Genomic DNA, 20567 nt, shown 5'->3' on the forward strand with positions numbered 1-20567 from the left:
CCGTCCACTTGAAGACTTCAGAAGAAAGAATAAAGTCTTACCAAAACCAACCAAACTCTGGATCTGGAGTAGTTTTTTCAACTGACTGAAAGCTCTCCGGTCCAGTAGGCTTGATGCACAACACGAAGAGGTCCAGCTGTCCTGTAGGCCTCAAACTTCTCATCTGTCAAGAAATCAACAGAACCAGCTGGTTGAAATGGAACTGCTCTATTGCATTAATCATAAAGTTTTTGGTGTATTATTTTATGAAGCGTTCAGTAACCTGTCTCTGGATGGCCGTGGTTCTTCACTCCAGCCAGTCCTGAGCAGTCAGTGTTGCAGCATTCACACAGAGCGCTGTCTCCCTCTATGGACCGCCATCTGAATAACAGAAAAAAAAAATCTCCAAAAGCATCTTTCAACAAAAAAAATATACACTGGTAGATTTTAGGCTGAACTGAGAAAGAATAAAGAAGTTAGACTAAACTAAATATTATAAACAGTTCAGTGACCTGAATTTGGGTTTGTGGAAGAAACAGGCTTTATTATGACGGCTTGGAGACTTTTGTTTCAAAGTGGCTCTAAGATGGCAGCTTATGAACATCTAGAGAAAAAAAGACATGTTTACTATATATGTTTACATTATAATTACAACAGCAAATGTTTATCTACCTGCTCTGGAGATGTTTGGTTGAAATTAAACATTTTGAAGCTGAAGCAAAGTCTGTTAGCTTGATCCCGAGGCAGGAATCTGGAGGACGAATCTGGCGGTAAACTGTCCATCATGCATCTGTAACAGAGCAGCTCACATTACAGAAACATACCAGCTTACAAGAATGATCAAGTCTTCCTCTAAAATTTAAAAATTGTTTGTTGGAAAATACTTTCTTTGTAGTACTGTGTAACGGAAAACAAGCAGCTACACAGTAACTTTATCCTACATATAGATCAAAGGTGTTAAAATTTATTTGGTTTACAAAGTTCTAGCGTACAAATATCCTCGTTAGAGTGAATGTCAAAGTTTGGAGTTTTAATGATTTAATCTATTTCATGGAACATTAAACCCAAAAACAAGTTTAGACTTCAAAAGAATATAAAAAGATTTGGGTCCACATCTGGGATTTAAATATCCATCCGCATTATTATATGGTTAAATTATTAAGCTAATTAAATGGTTAACTCTACAAAGCTAAGAACATAAAGATTAAGCCTGTATGTCCCTTGTTTTTGTTAGTTTTCATTATAAAATGAAAACCACAACAAATAGAATAAATTCAAATGCAATATGTTACATAAAAGACAATCATTTCACATTCATAGAGTAGAAATGACCTTCATTGTGCCTCAGTGGGTCATAGCTGGCAAGTTTAGATTTTTAAATTTAGCTACTATCTTGTAATGTTGCTTTGATTTATGCAAACTGACCCATGGTTGGAGATAAACTTGTATCTCGGCCGTGAGAGAAGGTCTGGCTTCAGTGTAGCAACACAGGAGTCAACATAAAGAGTGAGGGAAGGATGCAGCGGCGCCTCTACACGGGCCTCCAAAAACCCTGCTTCCCCCTGCTGGTAAACTGAGGAACTGCGATGAGAGGTGCAGCTTTCTGTCAGAACAAAAACATTTTATTTCAGCCTCGGGCTCAGGTTGTGAAGATGCAACAATCATAGATATCAATGTCAGAGTGTATATACAACATATGGAGTCTAAATTAAGTAGAATAATTGTACCTGTCATAATGGAAAGGGAGAAACGTAGAAGACCGAAAGAACCAATGGCAGAAGTCACTGGAACCCAAGTTGGTGCTATTGGTTCTCCATGGACTCTCTGCTTCCTGTTTTCAAAAAGAAGATTACTTTTTACATAAACAATAATAAAATCTACATAAAGAACATAAAGCTATCCATCTCACCTTTTATAATGGCATTCTATAGGTATGACAATGGTTTGCCCTCGAACTATCACACTTCCTTTAGAGGTCACAAGCACAGTAGGAAACACCAACAGCTTGTTGGAGTAGACGAGCCACTCACCTTGAACCTGAGAAAAAGGTTTGCTGATAGCTGTCAATATCTTTAGACTTGAAGCAATTTGTTTTTGGAAATGATCTGCAAAATGGGTGAATCAACCTGAGACACAGGGCTTGATGTTTCATATGGAGAATAAACAAAATAAATATGGATGCGCCAAAATGAAAGTCTGTGCAAATATCAAATATTAATGCCTTCAAGCAACTCATGAGGTGTTTAGTTGGAGAAGAAGTTTGTAATTTAAAATCCTTTGGATAATTGATTATGGCTGATAACTGATATCATTAGTTTATTTTCCTAACAAAAAACAACCACACTGCTCATATTGAAATCTTTTTCTGCTTTAGTTGAACATGTCACAATACTGTGCTGCGTGACTGTTACTTTAATGTCTAAAGAGAAATCATATATTAGGCTTTTTTTTATTAAAGAGAAAATGAGAAGTTGAAAAGGTTTCATCCCCTTTTCACTAATTCTATAATAAAATTGTTGGCATCAAATCTAACAATAAAACCTTAGAATTACTGATAAGTACTTTTGCATTTTCCCCTGGTATTTTGATTAATTTTTGGTGATAATGTCCAGGTTGCAGAGGTTTGAAGGCTGTGTTGCCATCATCCTAATCTATACCTTCCTGTACAAATAATTTATCAAACTTAAACTCACAGCTCTGGCTAGACCACGCCAAAACGCCAGTACCAGTAGACAGATAGAGTCAAAAAATGTCTTTAAATCTAAATCTTCAGCAGTATGGATTTTATCCTTATTTGGACTACAGCTCAAAGATGTAAATTCTCCATCTCAAATTAAATTTTAGCAACAATATGCACAACTCTTAACTCTGTGTTTTAGCTATTATCAAGTTGACATTCCCTATAATTTCAAAAATACAAGAGAATGAAGTAACACAAATATTATTTAAAATAATAATAAAAATAATTATTTTTGTGTTTTTAAATAATTATTTAAAATTATTTAAAAACACAAAAGTCACAAAAACGAACTAACTGAGATACTTTAAACAAGTAATGTACTTATTTTATTACAGCAGTGATACATATCAGTTAGATTGGAAACATTAATATGGGAATTTAGTCAAAAGCGGATAGATAACCTCTGGTATGAATGATATATTTTTTATACAAGAAAAACAATATTGATGAAATTAGGGACGGTGCAATGACTTAGCCTGTCCAATAGAGGGGGTACTAACCCCTTGCTTTAATCAGATTGGGAAAATAAGACAAAGTACCTGTAAGACGTTTCCAAAATGCTTGATAGTAAATCTCAGTTCAAATATTTATCCAAGTCTCAGTTATTCCCAACACAGGGACACTCAGTCTGGGTTTTTAAGCTGCCTCAGTGAGTTTTCTTACCCTGGACTCAGTCCCACAGTCTGGCTGAAATAACCATCTCCGTTTCAGAAACTTTCCTCTCTGATCCGCAGAAGCTTTTCTGCGCCGAGTTCACTCCAAGTCCAAGAAACTCCGCTTTAAACGGAACGTGTCTCTCTTTGAAAAACTTTCGCTTTACTGTTATTTTCACTTTAGTTTCACCACATTGTATCTCAAGTCCTTCATCTCTCTTGGTGAGTGAAGGTCGTTTATCAGTTAAAGAAACTGCGCACAAAGAAAGAACGACGGAAAACTTTAGCAGCGTCACGATGGTGACGGAAACAGGCCATCTAGCAAATTAATCAGCGTTATTTGCACGCAAGTGTTTGCCCTGGTGAAAAACAGCCGTCCCACATTCAAAGTTTACTTCTTTAAATTTACATTAACATAGTTTAATGACTGTCATTAAGTCCAAAAAAGAGTTCCAGGTTTTGCTTCAGCTTTAATCAGTAGTTTTAAATTGGTTTGTTTTATTTTAGGTGTACGGAGTTACAGACGACATGTTTGAAAAGCGTAGAAATTGCTTTATACTGCCCCCACGTGGTCTTTGTTCCAACTGCAGGCAGTTTGCACACAACATAAACAGCAAAACAATAGAGGCGAGAACTTCATTAGACTTGTGATTCACACCATTTTTTCTATAAATGAACAGGAATGGGCCGCATAGCAGTTAAACTGTATTTATTATCTGTATTTTTATTTACAAAATAAAACTTAGGATAAACAAATGATTTAACTAATTTAGTTGTATTTCTCAATTTACCCTGAGGAAAATAGGTAGTTCTCTGTATTTCTTTTAGACATCAAAATAATGTTAATATTCTTTATATTACTAAATACTATAATTAACAGTATTATTTAGTAGTCACAATTATATGTAGCTGCTGCATAAGAAGAACTTCCTTTTTCCAAGTTTCCCTTTCCAAACACATATGCATGTTTTGTTACTGATATTTACTGCAGGACATGACTACACTAATTGTTCCTCAAGAGAGCGACAAAATAAATCTCAAATAAAACCAGTTTATATATACATGCATTTCAATAAGAATATGTTTGAAAAGTTTATTAATTGTAGTAATCCAGTTCAAAAAGTGGAAGTCTTCGATTATTTACATCCACTGCATGAAAAACAAACACTTGGGTGATTATGGATTACACTTAATTAATCAAAAGGGGATTTTCAATAAAAAATATTTTGAAACAAAAAGCAACAGAACTGGAATGTTTGCTCATGTCAGGTAAATCCCGTGGCTTCCAGTAAGCAATGGGAGGAGAAAATAAATGTGTCCGAAAGTGAAAATGGCTTTCAGCAAGTTATAAAAGACAGTCCATACAGCAGCACTGCTACAATACAAAGGGAAGGCAAATAGAAAAGAGATAAAAAGAGAGATAAAGACAAAAACATTGTTGGAAAGACAGTACTCAGGGGCATCTTCTGAAATGGTAGGCTTTTTATACTGTTTTGTTGATTATTTTAAAGAACAAAATGAAGGAGGATTATAAAAATACTCAGCTGCTCATTATATTTACAAAGCATTGATATTATCTTTGCTCATCAACAATTGTTCACAAATTGTCATCGCAGGCTTTGAAATAGAATACGATAGGTCGTGTTGTAGCCTTGAAAACTGATATTGATGAATATGTTTGTATGATCTTATCTTCAATGATCTATTTAAAATTAATTTCAAATAAGCTGCTGATGAAATATAAGAAAAATCCATGCTAATCTTAATCAAAGTGCTTCAAGATAGTCAGTCACAAGTTCTCTTCAAATTATGGGAGTTATGCTTTGCAATAAGCTGGTTGTTTTGTGGTAAGAAGTTATTGAAAAAACAAATGTGCTTTTTACTATTAAAAAAAATCGCATATAAATTATTTTTCTGAATAAAATATATAGCAAAGTAAAAAGTTATTCATCTTCATGACAGAATTCAATTGGCTATACTGTATATGCTGTCAGTACCACAGGATATAGTTAAAGTTTTTTTATTGCTATAATTACCGTCACACTATATCTGGTATTAAAAGTTGTTGTTTTTGTAAAGGTACTGTAAATATCCAGAAAGTGTGGCCTACACACTTTCTGCTCAGTTCAAGATTTGAGTTGTCATGGCACAAATCCCTATTTTTCAGTGCTACTTATGGCTGACATGTTGATCAGTTAACAGGGACTTTCTGCAGTTTGTCATTTCTGGAATGAAGATAAACATGACTTCTAAATATTTTCTGCATGAGAAAACATGCTCCTGATATATTTTTAGACAACTTTTTTTACCCCTCCCGGGGGTCTTTTGTGGGTTCTAGTGTCCCTTATATGAAAGTAGGCTGACAGGAAAGGGGAAAGACATGCGGCAAATATCATCGGGTCTGGGAGTTGAACCCACGACGAGGACTCAAGGCCTCCAAACATGGGCAGCGCTATCCCCTATGCCACGCCCTTTAAGATGACATTTGATGTTTCATTCTAACACACATACTGCATAGTTACTTCTCAATTGTCATGTATCACTCTAACCGGTAATGTCTCATTCTGTTCTACCTAAGATAGGAGCGGCTCCATTAATCTTTCCTCACTATTGTGGTAGAGAATGTGAGTAGGAATGTGTGAACGTAGGCGGGCAATGAACGTTTTGGAGTTGTGGTGAACTATGCAATGATGTCAGAAGCGACACTCAGCAATGAAGAACCTTAAGGTGGTGATTCTGATGGACTCAAATAAACCCAGATACTTCATTTTGTCTTATAGAAATTCAATGGTGGCACAAACATAATGATAAAAATTCAGATCAGCTGATTGTTTTGCTGTACATACAGATCTATATGGCACTTAGATTTTTTCTTTTTTTAAATGTACATGTCATGCTGGGTTCGGCTTTTCTTGCCCACATGCAGAACACAACAGGTGAACAGGTATCAGTAAAAGGTGGTTTATTGAAATATAAAGATGTGCTGGATGGGGGGAGGCTCCAGGGGAGGGTTCACGAAGTCGTCGGCTCACTACAGAATAGATTAGACTTGGTGAGTTCAGGGTAATGGTAAACGGGAGCTCTGAGACAATTGGACTGATCTTACTTGTGGTGAGATGATCTTGGTCAGGGAGGGGTTGATTCCAGGTTCGAGGGTCCAGGTTCTCTAGTGGGAGGTCTGGGTTCCAGATGGTGGGTCTCAACTGAGCAGGATCCGATGGAGGTATCTCGGCTGCGGCGGAGGGCGGACAGGTAAGTACAGGTGTAGCGAAGGACTGGTGTGGAAGGGCCGACTGCCAGCCGGATGACGGGGAATGATGAAGATCGACTGGAGATGTGGCGATGGAACTCGGGCAACCAGTGGGTACGTTCCACGGCGTCACGAGGGGAACAGGATCCAACAGCGAGGACTAGATCTGCTTGAGGGCAATCCACGGCTTCACAGGGTGGAACACCTGCAGAAGGAGGACAACAAGGAATTATTCCAAACAATATTCTCGAGGAACAAAGAATCACAGAGGGCTATCTCTGGGGGCTCGGAGTACCATAGAAGGCAAACACTCAGGCGTTGAAGTGCTGGCAGTCCGCTTCCTTTAAGCTCCAGGCGTTGATGGGATGATTGAGTACTGGTGCATAACCATGGGCGTGCTTCTTCCAGTCAGCAGCCTTCTGGCGCCATCTGGTGGACCCGATCCGGAAAGCCCACAACCCCCCCCCCCCCCCCCCCCCCCCTCCCCAAAAAAAACAGAACCTAACAGTGCAACCTGTTGGATCTAGGTAATTCAGTCAAAAGATATATACCAACATCCACACATTAATTTTATTTACAAGAATAAAATGCACATTACAGCCATAGTTCCAGTGTTTCATACAGCCAGCACAAAACTGTAGCTCTGCCAGAATCTTGGCCAGTTGCACCATTTCTCGCTTCCTCATTTTGTACCTGATCTTCAGAGAAGCATGTACTGCTTGCAGAAGATGTATGAGTTACTAAATATTTTGGTACCAGTCCAATACCAAGTGTATATGGGTCCAGTATTGCCAATATCAATACAGTATTTGGGTGTTTTGTGGTTTTTCCTTTGAATTAGTTTGGTAAAATGTAGGACAGAAATTTGGACAAATTTTACAAAATATTTTAATAATATATTCATATGATAAACATAAACACCTGTCCACTTCAGTGATAGAAATGTTATTGTTTGGAGATTGTTGGGTTGTAAACAATGGGCCAATTAAGCAAGGCAGTCTGATGTCAGTCAAATCACTTGGGTAAAATATGGCTTGTATTACAACTGAAGAGGTTGTGAAAAACGGGAAAAAGCCAAGCAGGATCTGCTAATGGAGATGAATCTGACTGGGCTTTTCCAAGATGTGCTGCTGCTCTGTCATTTGTCAAAACAGATTAATTATATTTTTTGATTAGGTCTTTCAAAGCTTCTTGTGATTTCTGGCAACTGGCAGTGGGAAGAAAAATATTTATCTGCAGGTGCGAGTCAAGAGGTTACAGATGGAAAACAATGTTTTTTTTAATTTCTTTTCAGAGAGAAGCTGCATAAATAATCAACACAACAGTGGTGTTAGAGCGTTTGGTTCCACAATGGAGGTACACAGTCCAAAATATAGTAATGTAAATGTCCAAAATATAATACAAATAATGTAACTATCCATCCATCTATATGTGACATTTTCTCCTTTATCATAAGGAACTCTACCCTGAAGATTTAACTGAGAACCTTTATGGCGAGGGAGAAGAGGACACTGTGTCAACATGTGCTGACTCTGATGCTGACAATAAAAAGATTGGTGCATATGATAAAGGTTAGTAAATTAAAGTTGAAAATGACAAACAAAGTTACCGAACAAATGTTGTAACAGTGAGATGTTCCCGGTTTCAGGATCAGAAGCCATATTTTAAATTGCTTTATTCCTATCTTTTTCTGTTTTAACCTTCCGAAGGATCTACTGACATCTCAAAATGCATCACATATTTATTTATATTTATTTTACTTTCATATCAAAGCGACATGCCTTTATGGCGAGGGAGAAGAGGACACTGCGTCAACATGTGCTGACTCTGATGCTGACAATAAAAAGATTGGTGCATATGATAAAGGTTAGTAAATTAAAGTTGAAAATGACAAAGTAAGACATGTTTTTTTGAGAACAATTATTATTATCCTCACTTCTGTTGTTTGTGTCATATTTTCTCTGAGTCAACATTTGGTAGAACACCATTTCTATGCCATTGCTTATCTAGAGATCGATGTGTTTGCTCACTGTTCTTTGCATAACAATTCAAGGTCTGTTTTCTTTATGTTCTTGGATGTAGAGCATCTGCAAACATCAATTTAAGGTCTTGTCTCATATTCTCAATTGAAATCAGGTCTAGACTCTGGCTAGACAGCTCCTCTAGAGTTATCGTGGATCGTTGAGCCATTTTTCTTATCAATGCTTTCTTGCTCAGACTGTCAAATTAAGTTGTATGATTATGACAAACTGCAGAGTTCTCATAAAGATATTTAAAGCAAGGGTTGTGGTGGTGATGCAGGGGTAAAACGTGACCCATATATGGACACTTTAGTCCTCGACGCAGTCGTCACTGGTTCGAGTCCTGGCCAGAGGACCTTTGCTGCATGTCCTCCTTCTCTCTCACAACCCGCTTTCCTGTCTGACAACTGTCCAATAAAGGCCAATTGTCCACAAACCCTTCAAAAATACATTTAAAGCTTTGGATTTTGTTTAATAACTGAGCCTGGATTTAAAGCTACGGCATGCTGACTAATCTCTAATGGTTTCTAACAATTCTCTGAGGCAAGAGCTAGAAAACTCAAACATGTCATAATCTTTAGTTGAATTGATTAGTGTAATAATGTCTTCAAGGGTCTGCCTAAAAAAAATCAAACGCTGCTGCTTGTATTCTGACTAAAACCAGGAAGATAGAGCTCATCACCCCATTTTTAAAGTCTTACACTGGCTTCCTGTAGCTCAAAGAATAGACTTTAAAATACTATTAGTTTATAAATCACTGAACATCTTAGCACCACAATACATTAAAGACCTGTTGTTGTATCAACCTTCCAGATTCTGAAGAATCAAAACCAAACATGAAGAAGCTTCTATGCTTCTCTAATCTGGAACAAACTTGGAGAAAACTGTGAAAATAATCAAACAATAACTTCCTTTAAACCAAGGCTAAAAAAATATATTTGTTTAGTGCTGCATTTGATTAATAATAACTGGAACACTGATAAACCCTTGGCTGAATTACAGCTTTTTTTTCTCCTTCTCTTCATTCTGCCACTGAAATGGAAGGTTTCTTGTGTTTGTTTATTGTGTTGTGTTTTATTGATGAAATTTGCTGGAGTTGACATAAAATACATATTAAAAATCCATGTATCTTCTTGATCCACAGAGACCAACCTTGAGAGCCTTTTGGAGGATCTGGGGATGGAGCAGTACCACAGAGAGAAGCTATCACTAAGCCAGATACTTGGGATTGATGGGAAGACAATTACTGATGACCCTGGTGAATGTAAATTAAATGTCCCATTGCATTTTCTTAAGAAACTGATGATGGTTAATGTGACTGCTAGGAATGTGAGGTGTGGTGTATCAACTGACTCAAAGGATCCTCTGTTTGATTCAAACTGTGATGATACATCAGAGACTGCAGAGAGCAATCTTGATTATCTATTTGAGAGCCCAAATAAGGCTGAAACGTTTAATCCTCTTGATATAATCACTGCTCTCTTCCTGTGTTCTGATGGGTTTGTTCATCAAGAACTGGCTCTAAAAATGTCCATGTGTCAGTTCTCTGTTCCTCTGCTGCTTCCTAACTGTGATACACAGCAGTGCACCCTCATGCTGTGGGCCATGAGAGACATTGTTAAGAAGTACAGACCTTCAAATCTTTCAGAATCAAAAGGTTTCATAGAAGAAAGAATAGTTCTTTCTGAACTTCCAATGATCTCATTTGTGAGACTGGGTGAGTGCTCTCTGTCCAAATCAGAGATCCTCAATAAACTTCTGAGTAACTCTCAGCAATACCATGACACCTTTGTTCACCGTGACATGGAGAGTGGAGACATTCAGAGAAGAATATCCAATGGACTGACTGAAATGACCTGGTACCTTCCTTGTGGAAACAAAAACATGGACATCTTCAGTGAACCAGTTGCTATAGCTAACCTTCGTGGAGACATTGCTTCACATGAAACACAATTTTCCTTCTTGTGTCAGACATCTGCTGCGGTTTTTATATTTTGTGATCAGTTGGAATCTGAGTGCAAACTGCTGACAAACAAAAACCACAAAGCTCAGATCTTTTTGGTGGGAAACCAACAAAGCAAACACTTCAGAGTTGATTCTGTTAAAAAATTGATAGCCAGTCTGGCCTTGACTCAAAACAACATTCTAATAAAGACAAAACAAACAAATGGTGCAGATTTTGTTAAACTACTGAGGAAAAGAGTCGGTGATGTGGTTAATAACTCACAGAGTAAAATGTCTGTAGAGCAGATGGCTGATGTTGCACATGAACTGGGAATCACAGTTGATGAAGATTCTCCAGAGTGCCAAGATGGAAAGATGAAAGCTGATGAAATCACTGCAGAGATTAAAGACATCATGAAATACAAAGAAGATCAACTTCCTTTACAAGGTCAATTGTGGAAGAAATTTACTTGTTTGGAAAAGGAAGAATTTCGTCTTCGAAATGTTGGTTCTGAAGACATAGAACATTACAAATGCAAACTTCAGAGAGAGAGAAATGAGCTGAGGCAACAGCAGAGTGCTTATTGGATGTCTAAAGCAATGATTTGTTTCATCGCTGCACTATCCAGCCCGGAAACAGAGAGGCGCTACTTCCTGAAATGGATGAGAATAAACCTTGATAACCAGTCTCACATAAAACTGTCTAACCTGAGGGAAATGTACAAAAAGAAGTTCAGGGATTCTAAAAACAAGCAGGAGATCAAAGATGTAGACCAACAACTTTCCAGCAGCTCACTGGGAGTTGAGCACTTCTTCCGTGAAATGGGTCAGATCTACGAAGCTTCTCTTTCTCTTCCAAAAACAGACCTATCACGTCAACAACTACAACATCTGCCCAAACTCTGTGCTCAGTTGTTGCTGGATGGATTTCCTCTTGAGCTTGTAGATGGAGATGCTTCCAACATTCCTCTCAGATGGGTGAGTGATGTTCTCTCTCAGCTCAATGACTTGGTGTCTCCAAAGAACAAGATCCTGGTCGTCACAGTTCTTGGAGTTCAGAGCACAGGGAAGTCCACTCTCCTTAACACCATGTTTGGAGTCCAGTTTGCAGTCAGCAGTGGTCGATGCACTAGAGGTGCCTTCATGCTGCTCATCAAAGTCAATGAAGACTTCAAGAAAGTTCTCAACTGTGACTTCATGGTGATCATCGACACTGAAGGCTTAAAGTCACCAGAGCTAGCACAGCTGGACAACAGCTATGAACATGACAATGAGCTGGCAACACTTGTTGTTGGTCTGAGTGACATCACCATTATCAATGTTGCAATGGAGAATTCAACAGAGATGAAAGACATCCTGCAGATAGTGGTGCATGCTTTCCTCAGGATGAAGGAAGTTGGCAAAAAGCCTCAATGTCAGTTTGTTCACCAGAACGTTTCTGATGTTTCAGCTCATGAGAAGAACCTGAGAGACAGGAAGCTGCTGTTAGAACAGCTGAATGAGATGACCCAGGCAGCAGCTAAAATGGAGAAGAAAGAGAAGAACAAGAACTTCACTGATGTGATGGAGTATAATCCAGACACTGGGAACTGCTACATTCCTGGACTCTGGAATGGAAACCCACCAATGGCTCCAGTCAATGCAGGATACAGTGAGACTGTCTATGAACTCAAGAAAAACATCATCCAACAGCTGGGAAAGTGTGGGTCAACTTCTAATAACATCTTGGGGTTCAGAGAGTGGATAACCAGCCTGTGGAACGCAGTAAAACATGAAAACTTCATCTTCAGCTTCAGAAACAGCCTGGTGGCTGATGCTTACATGAGGCTCTGCTCAGAGTATAACAAATGGGAGTGGGAGTTCAAAAAGGAAATGTACACCTGGGTTATCAAAGCAGAGACAAAAATTTCCAATTTTGGTTCATTTACTGCAACATCTGAAATATCTGACATGAAGGAATTCATCATTGAGCTGAAAAGTGAAGCAACCACAGAGCTGACCAAGTGGGAGACAAAGATCCTTGAAAACCTGAAGAAATACTTTGAGCAGCCAGAAGGTCATGTTTATCTGATTGAAGGATACAGAGAGGATTTCTCCAACAGTATAAAGAGTCTTCGACAAGAAACTGAAAGATCAGTGTTCAACCAGATCACAGCAGCAGCTGATATCAAGCAAAGAATGAAAGAACTCGACAAAATCAAGGCCACTTGTACTGAAAAAATTAAAAAAGCAGTTTGTGATTTAATTGATGAATGTCGTAAGAAAAGAGTTGAAATGACTGACACAGAGCTTGATGAAAGTTTTGATAAGATGTGGACTGAAACACTGAACACCTTGTCTTTCCCTAAACAGCAGACTTCAGATATCTTCTCCAGTGTGTCCCTTGAGTTACGAACAAATCTTTCACACAAGGGAAGCCATGCATGTGAACTGCTGAGTAAAAAAAGTCTAAAAGACTGTGGAATGGAGCCTTTTACATACAAACATAAAGGAGTGGGTGAAAACATCAAAACTGCTTTTAGACTATTTTTTACCTGGACGGATCTAATAAGGGCAAGACAAAAGATTGCTGACAACATCATATCTGCTTGCAATGACTGTATTACTGATAAAATCAATAGAAAAACCAATTATCACGATACTTACATCCAGGAGATTCTTCATATCATTGATGAGAGGCTGAACAAAGCTGATGTTGACACTGACATTGAGTTTGAGGTGTCTCTGAAACAACACATATGTGGATTTGCAGCCAGAAAGTTTCAGAAAATTCATGAAGATTTTATCCAAGAAAATGATCCTTACAGATGTCTGCAGAAAAACAAGGAAAAGTTCTGCACAGACTTCAAAGATGTGTTTCATGAAAGAGACCAATCCCAGAGGAAAGCTCAAGAATTCACCAACCAATGTCTGAAACCTGCTGTTGAATATTTCATCTATCGTTCTCTTGGTCCTGATATTGTTGATAAAATGCTGACAAGAAAAGAGTTCAGCACACGAATGTCCTTCCAGTATTCAATTTTAATGGATCTGATCTCAAAAAGTGACTTTGTAAGCTTTAAGAGCTACATTTGTTCATATGAAGAATATGTAAAACTGTGGATTTCTAGAAGAATAAAGGAGACATTCTCCTCTCAGTCTGCAGTCTGTGAGTTTGAAGAGAGACATCTTAAGACCTGCATCAACCACATAAATGATGCCATTAAAAAGGCAAAAACAGAAAACACTGACAGTCTGAGAACATTTGCTGTCAAGATCTGCACAGAACTTGGTGATAAATTGGTAATTTCCCAGGATGCTCTTGATGCCTTCATGGTTCTGAACAATGCTGACCAGGAACAGTTTGGTCACTGGCTCAGCAAGTGTGTGCAGGAAATGACAGAAGCTCTTGGAGAAAAGTTTAAAAACACAAACTTTGACACAAAACTCTCACACTTCCACATAAAACCAAAGAATGAGCTTTTTAACAGAGTGATTGGTTGTGGCAAACAGTGTCCATTCTGCAAAATACCCTGTGATGCAGGTGGAGAAGCCCACACTCAACACTTTGCTTCTCTGCATCGTCCAGATGGATTAGGTCAGTACAGGTATGAAGGCTCTGGGAAACTCACGACTGATGTCTGCACTTCTCTTGTTATCAGTGACAATCGTTTTCGCTGCAGAGCCACAAAGAACGAATTGCATAATTACAAACAATATCAAGAGATTTACCCAGACTGGGATATTCGTCCAGATGGAAGCCTTGAGGCATCAGATTATTGGAAATATGTGATGAAAACATACAACAAGGAATTTGCTAAAGCATATGACGCACTGCCTGCTGGCATTCCTGATGCTTGGAAGAGAATCACAAAAGAACAGGCAGAGGAAAGCCTCAAGAAATCATTCAACACCAAGTGAAATTATAATTGAACATAATTATTATTATGTTCAAGTGAAACATGAGTTACAAGAACTCTACATGGTCCTTGCATGTAGAGTATTTTTGTCCTTTCTTGAACTCCCCCTAATGGACCTTACCACAGGGGCCGCTTTTCATTGGCTGATGCCCATTCTACGTGGTCACGTGCGTGGCCATCTCACAAACACACTTAGCTTCCCGTTAGCTAAGTACAGCATAATGGCAGCACTGATACAACTTCTACACCTTGAAGCCTGTCTGCTACACAGTCTTACGTTAGCTAAACATATCAATATGCAACATGTACTGTATCTGACATACACTAAAGATTTTATTTTAGCAGAAAAGGCTTTGGACTAAACTGTTACTCGTGTTAGCCACGTTAGCACCAAGTACAGCTAGTCAATCAACCATCGCTGTGTTCAGGGAAGCGCTGATTAATAATCGAGAAATAAATATCAAGCCTGGAAACTTGATATCGTAACGGACTGAATGTTATGTTTTTAACCTAATCTTTGCTCGTCTTGTGGGGCGCAGGCGGTTGCCACGGTAACAGGTGTGCTTAAACTACAAAGAGAGAGAGAGAGTAAAAAGGTAGGAGTGGTTTTGAGTTGATCACCTGTTCGGGTTATTTTACCTTTGTTTACCTTTGCTGTGGCGCATTACAGCCGCTGTAGTTTCTAAACGTTGGACTAATTACCTCGTTCGTTTGTGAGTTTACGTCATTCACAACAAACAACAAATAGAACAAATATATTTCATAAAATTTTAACAAACAAATGGCTCCTACCGCGATAATTTTGTGAAATTAAATTAATTATATCCCAACTTCAGAAGATTTGCCTTTACCTTTACAGAGCTCTTTGGTTCCTCCTATCAGTCTGTAGCTTCTCATATTGACGTCATCAAACCAAAGTTCAGATCTACCATAACTGACTGACACCTGCTGGCCTCAGGTTTGCAACCAGCTTGTGACTGAGAAACCAGTAACCTCCTCCCAGATGATGACATGAACTTGTTAGTTCCTCTGTCCATTGTAGTAGCTGATATATTGAGAAAATCCGGTAGAAATGATGCACTAATCCAGTCATGTTTACATAGAAACAATGTCCTGCGAGGCTTTGTTTGTGAGACCTGCGGTCACGTGGGTCGGTTGTGGGCGGAGCTTGGTAAGGTCCATTTACACATTAGTTTCAGCACTTTCTCGAAAGACAAAATAAACAGCTTCGGCCTAATTTACTATAGAGTTACTTATTATTTTTTAAATCATTGATCATTTATAACATTTTGTCATTCTATTCTTTTATTAACTTTTGTTCGCAAATGATCTTGTCTGAAAATATTTATCTTGTTAAAAATTGTTATAAATGTGCTACTACATTAGATGAATAATAGAAGAGTGTTAGTATAAATTAAATGTTTATTGTTATCAACTCAATGAAATCAACTCTCCACTGTCATTACATAATTCAGAAGGGTGGCTACAGCAAAGTCAATCACTGGATGCATTTTACTGAGTTTCCTTAAATAGAAAAAATTTCACCAAATGAAATACCAATCTGAACGCAGCTGTACTGATTCATAACTTGGGTCAAATTAGAATATATTTCACTTTAAATCTGTCGATATAATGTAATTAAATCAATTATATATTTCTGTATATTAAATTGATCTGTTTTGTATTCCAAGCTGCCTTGAGATTACATTTGCTATGAATTAGCGCTAAAACAATAAACTTAATTGAAGTAAGAATGATGTCAAATAATTTTTGTTTTAGTTATTTTTGCTGTATGGATGCAGGAATGTTATGAAATAAATGTTCTTATATACATTATCTTCGTGTGATTGGTATAGTTAATGTCAAACACTTTATATGACGTCAGTCATTTCCAGATATAGTTTTTTGTTTACGTACATAAAAATGTCATTTTGTTTGTTCCCTTTGTATCATCATGTCACATTCATAAGGAGTTAGAGTTTATACATCTAGTTCTGGGTCTCATCTTGAGTTTATCTCTGATATCAATCTGTTTTCTTGATGCTCATTTGAGTATCCATGTTATACACAAAATTATTCCATTTTGTGTATTGTTTATATTGTTCTTTTTCTTCGGTTCCTTAGCTTTGTACACCTGTCTTTCATTGCTTTGATTTAGCTCATCTGGTTTCTACTTAAGCAATCTCAACTTTCACCAACATCTCCACTTCATTTGAGCCAGTGGTCTCAAACTCCAGTACTCGAAGGTTGGTGTCCTGCAACTTTTAGATGTGTCCTTTGTCCTACACACTGGAAATAAATGACAAAATTTCCTCATTAGCATCCAGTCAAGCTCTGCCAATGAGCTAATAGTGTCGCAGGTGTGCTGAAGTAGTGAAATCCCTTGAGGACTGGAGTTTGAGAAAACTGATTTAAGCTCTGTGGTTTATTTGTCCATCATTGGATTCTAACCCAGACAGGGGTGCTGCCGAGAATCTTGGGCATATTGACAAAAAAATTTGATTGGGCCCCCAGCGCAGCTGCTGTTATAATTTTTTAAGTCTATTTGAACCATAAAAGCATCACAATTTTAAAGGCTTACATCTGCCTTGCTTTCTTTGGTCCAAGACTGATAACTAGCACAATATTTACTGCTCATGAATTTTACATTCAACTGTCTGCATACAGTATGCAAGTAGGTTGCTTAAATTTTTTCTATTAGTTTTAGCTTACTGAAATGTCTCTTCCCATGAGCAACAGTCACAGGCAACATGCAAAATATACATGAAGCAATCTAGACTTCTCAAAAAAATGCTAGGTAGTTGCATTTTATTCAAGCTGCAGTACATAACTTTAATACAAAATATGTTTTCTCCATATTTGTTAAAACTGTCACTATGTCATGCCATTTTGTTATGAGACAGATAATCTGTGAAAACAATCAATCTCCTCCACCTCTAGCTACTATTGCTAGCTAAAGTAATGCAACGTTCCGACCAAAACAACCAATCAGAACCAATAGGAGGGTCTTAGTGCTGTCAATCATCTTCATTCACTCACTGCTAAATGTGCTAATGGTGGAGAAACAACTTATCTTTACAGGAAAAATGTTTATCTGCTGTCATTGATAGATATGCTAACTAGACTGAGCATTCACAACAGGCTGCGTTAGCTGCAACATAGCACACAGCGAGGGGGAGGAAGGATGAGCAGCCACATGAGATTGTGATTGACAGCGCTAAAACTCTCTTGCCACTGACTGGTTGTTTCTAGATAGCACTAGGAGAAGGCAGGGGAAATAGATTTTTCACAGATTATCTCTCATGTCATTGTTGTGACAATAGTTTATTGTCACAACATAATGACAGCTTTAAAAAATATGTAAAAAAATATATATATATATATAAAAGTTACATACTGCAGGTTTAACTTCACTTAGGAGAGGACAAGTCAGGAGCGATGTGGGTTAGAGCTGCTGTTGACTGACTCACCTGTTGTTAAGCGTGGTAAAAGGTACAGGGACAAGTTAAATATATGAATATCTTGATAATTTTTCCTTAAGTCATTAAATGCTAGTGAAATAGAGGCAAACAGCAGTCTGTGGCTAAGCTAATTATGCTAAATGGTTGATAATCTCAGTCTACTCACCTCTCAGAGAAAAACTGGGTTACAAATTGACACTCTTACCTTTTTCTCTCTCCCTCTCGCTATTTTTTGAAAACCTGATTTTATATTTTTTTTAGTAGCATAGTAACTGTGACAGTTGTTCTTCCACTGACTGCTGCTGAACATCGTCATCGTCAAGCAGGAATGAACCATTTCATGCAGATCCAGGGGGGTTCAAGGCAAATATGGATGTTTGCGTTTTGGTCTGGGAGTGGTAACATTTAATTGTTACTGCTAAAATCAAGTTTAGAAAACCCAATATGATTAATTTTGTAATTGACAGGGCCCCTTTTTATATTTCTGTGAACAAAAGAAATTGTGGAGATTTCTCAACAGTACAAGTGGAATAAACCAAAAATCATTAACAGAAAAGGGTGGTAAACATTTTCTTTTTTATTAAAATGATCAAACCATAAATTATTATCAAAAGATTAAAAAAGAATCTGTCCACATAACACCAAAAAAGTTAACCTGAATATTTTGAAATTATTTCATTTATTTAACGCATTAGATTTCAAAATGTAGAGATTGGATCATCGTTTCAATACTGTGTTTCTCTTACAGGCTGTTCAATTTTGTATACTGTACAGGCATGTGTCTTCAAAATTTACGACAATCGCGCCCTCTTGTGGTAACTTAAGAAACATCCAAAGCCAGTTGTTTTTTTTCACTCAAGGATTTCACATAGAAAATGTTAATACATAAGTTTCACGTTGAGACTAGCAAGAGATTTCTATGGATAATATTTATACAAAGACAGTCATGTCTAGAATAATTTCTTTTATTGAGATTTTTATTTTCTTAATCCAGTTTCTACATCTAGTCTTCACTAAATGTCTCAGGACCAGACAGTCTTCACACCATTAATATCTTTAATGTTTCTAAGGTTAATGGGCACAGATCAGCAAAGAAGATAAGAAAACACACTTATCAAATTGTTTTCATACCATTTTTATTCCTCTTTCAAATAATATAATTTCCTTTTTGTCTCCTTTTTTTATATATGTCTGGTGTTTTTATTTTGACATGTTTCATTTGTCTTATTTTTTATTGTATTAAAGAAGCTACTTAGATCTGTAGGATCTGTAACATGTTACATGTTGTCCAACACAAACCCAGTCGATGTTTAAGGAATGGTACAGTCATAAAAAGGTTGCAGTTTATGCTTGACTGTAATTTTTTTTAACTATTTAAAAGCATCACTGAAAACACATTTTCATTGATCATTCTTAATTTGTGATGCTTAAACAGAAGGGAGATATCTGCATTTTCTTTTATATGGTTAGCTACATGTTTATACTTTTGAAATTAATTAAATCATAACTAATAATCTGTCGTCTGTATATTTTGTTACAGAATAAAGAAGTAAAATCTGCAGTTTGGCTTCAAGTGTTTAAATTTCTTTGATTTAAACAGTTTACTAATAAACCAAAGATGCAGATGTTGCAAACTCACCCAAAATATCCGGTCAAGGTCCTGATAAAGTCATTATTAGTGTCTGTCCAAACTTAACTCTTTCCTCAAAAGCTGCTCTGTGGATGCATATCAGAAACGACAGCATGTTATGAAGCTTTCTGAAATTGGCAAGAGAGTATCATTAATCAGATTACACTAAAACTTGAACTATTAATTTTATTATAGAAAATTATTTCATTTTCTTTATTTAGTCTTGTATTTAAAAAGGGAGGCCTCATCAGGGTGTTATGTTCCGGGGTTCTCTGGTTCTCTTGGTGGGGTTTTCCTGTGCGCCTTTTCCACCTCTTACCACCAGATGGCGACAGGTTCCGGTTGGAGTGCGATGCTGTCATCATCCACAGCTGTCATCGATTACACCCCTCCGTTGTTTTGCAAGTATCTCCTGGATCCCACGGCTGGCGGTCGAACCACTCCTCTGTGTCTCCGTTCAACACATAACACATTGAACAGAACCAGCCATCTTTATCAGGCTTTTGAGCTTTTTAAGGTTTCTGGCTCTGATGCTGCTGCAGACCTTTGTTGCATCAATTCATTGTTTTGCTAATTGTGATAAATGTCTTCGTATGTTTTTGTATTAATAAAGTACACTGACTTTTATAGCAGCTGATCTTTGTGTTTTACTAAAATAAATAAAAAAAACTAATGCAGAGCTTCTCAGGCATCAGTTTTAGTTGAAAAACCATTTTCTAAAATAAGTAATAAAATAGAACTTCTTGTTCACCACGCCTAAGAAAATACATATTATGTAAGTCATCCTCAATCTTTTTTCTTTTTTGTTGAAACGTCTGCAGTTTTCACTTGAACAATTTCATTATGGTAAATGTTACATGTTTTGATGTTGTTTTGGATTAACTTGGATTTTACTAAATTTCCAGATACTAACAGTTTTTGTCAGACTGAACACAATCAATCAATCAATCAATTGAATTTTATTTGTATAGCACATTTCAGCAGCAAGGC

At 37.3% G+C, this 20567-nt stretch overlaps 2 protein-coding genes across 4 annotated transcripts in view; one reads left to right on the top strand and one right to left on the bottom strand.

Moving 5' to 3' along the window:
* Positions 1-7308, bottom strand: LOC116733221 (zona pellucida sperm-binding protein 3-like). The gene is given in 10 exon segments (XM_032584002.1): positions 1-360; positions 492-583; positions 652-769; positions 1405-1582; positions 1707-1810; positions 1889-2016; positions 3383-3404; positions 3406-3625; positions 6633-6827; positions 7245-7308. Coding segments are annotated over 10 exon segments (1227 nt in total). The 3' UTR covers positions 1-254.
* LOC116732436 (up-regulator of cell proliferation) overlaps positions 4763-20567 on the top strand; it is a 19264-nt gene continuing 3459 nt past the window's right edge. Inside the window, exons 1-5 of one of the 3 annotated variants that reach the window (XM_032582588.1) lie at positions 4763-4846; positions 7917-7978; positions 8079-8193; positions 8396-8488; positions 9788-14220. In XM_032582588.1, coding sequence (XP_032438479.1) covers positions 7973-7978; positions 8079-8193; positions 8396-8488; positions 9788-14220 — 4647 coding nt within the window. In that variant the 5' untranslated portion in view covers positions 4763-4846; positions 7917-7972. Of the gene's footprint in view, positions 4847-7916; positions 7979-8078; positions 8194-8395; positions 8489-9787; positions 14597-20567 lie in introns of those variants that run through there. The other 2 variants (XM_032582589.1, XM_032582587.1) reach the window with 2 other exon arrangements.

Source organism: Xiphophorus hellerii, chromosome 14, assembly GCF_003331165.1.
Source record: "Xiphophorus hellerii strain 12219 chromosome 14, Xiphophorus_hellerii-4.1, whole genome shotgun sequence".
Lineage (NCBI taxonomy): Eukaryota > Metazoa > Chordata > Actinopteri > Cyprinodontiformes > Poeciliidae > Xiphophorus > Xiphophorus hellerii.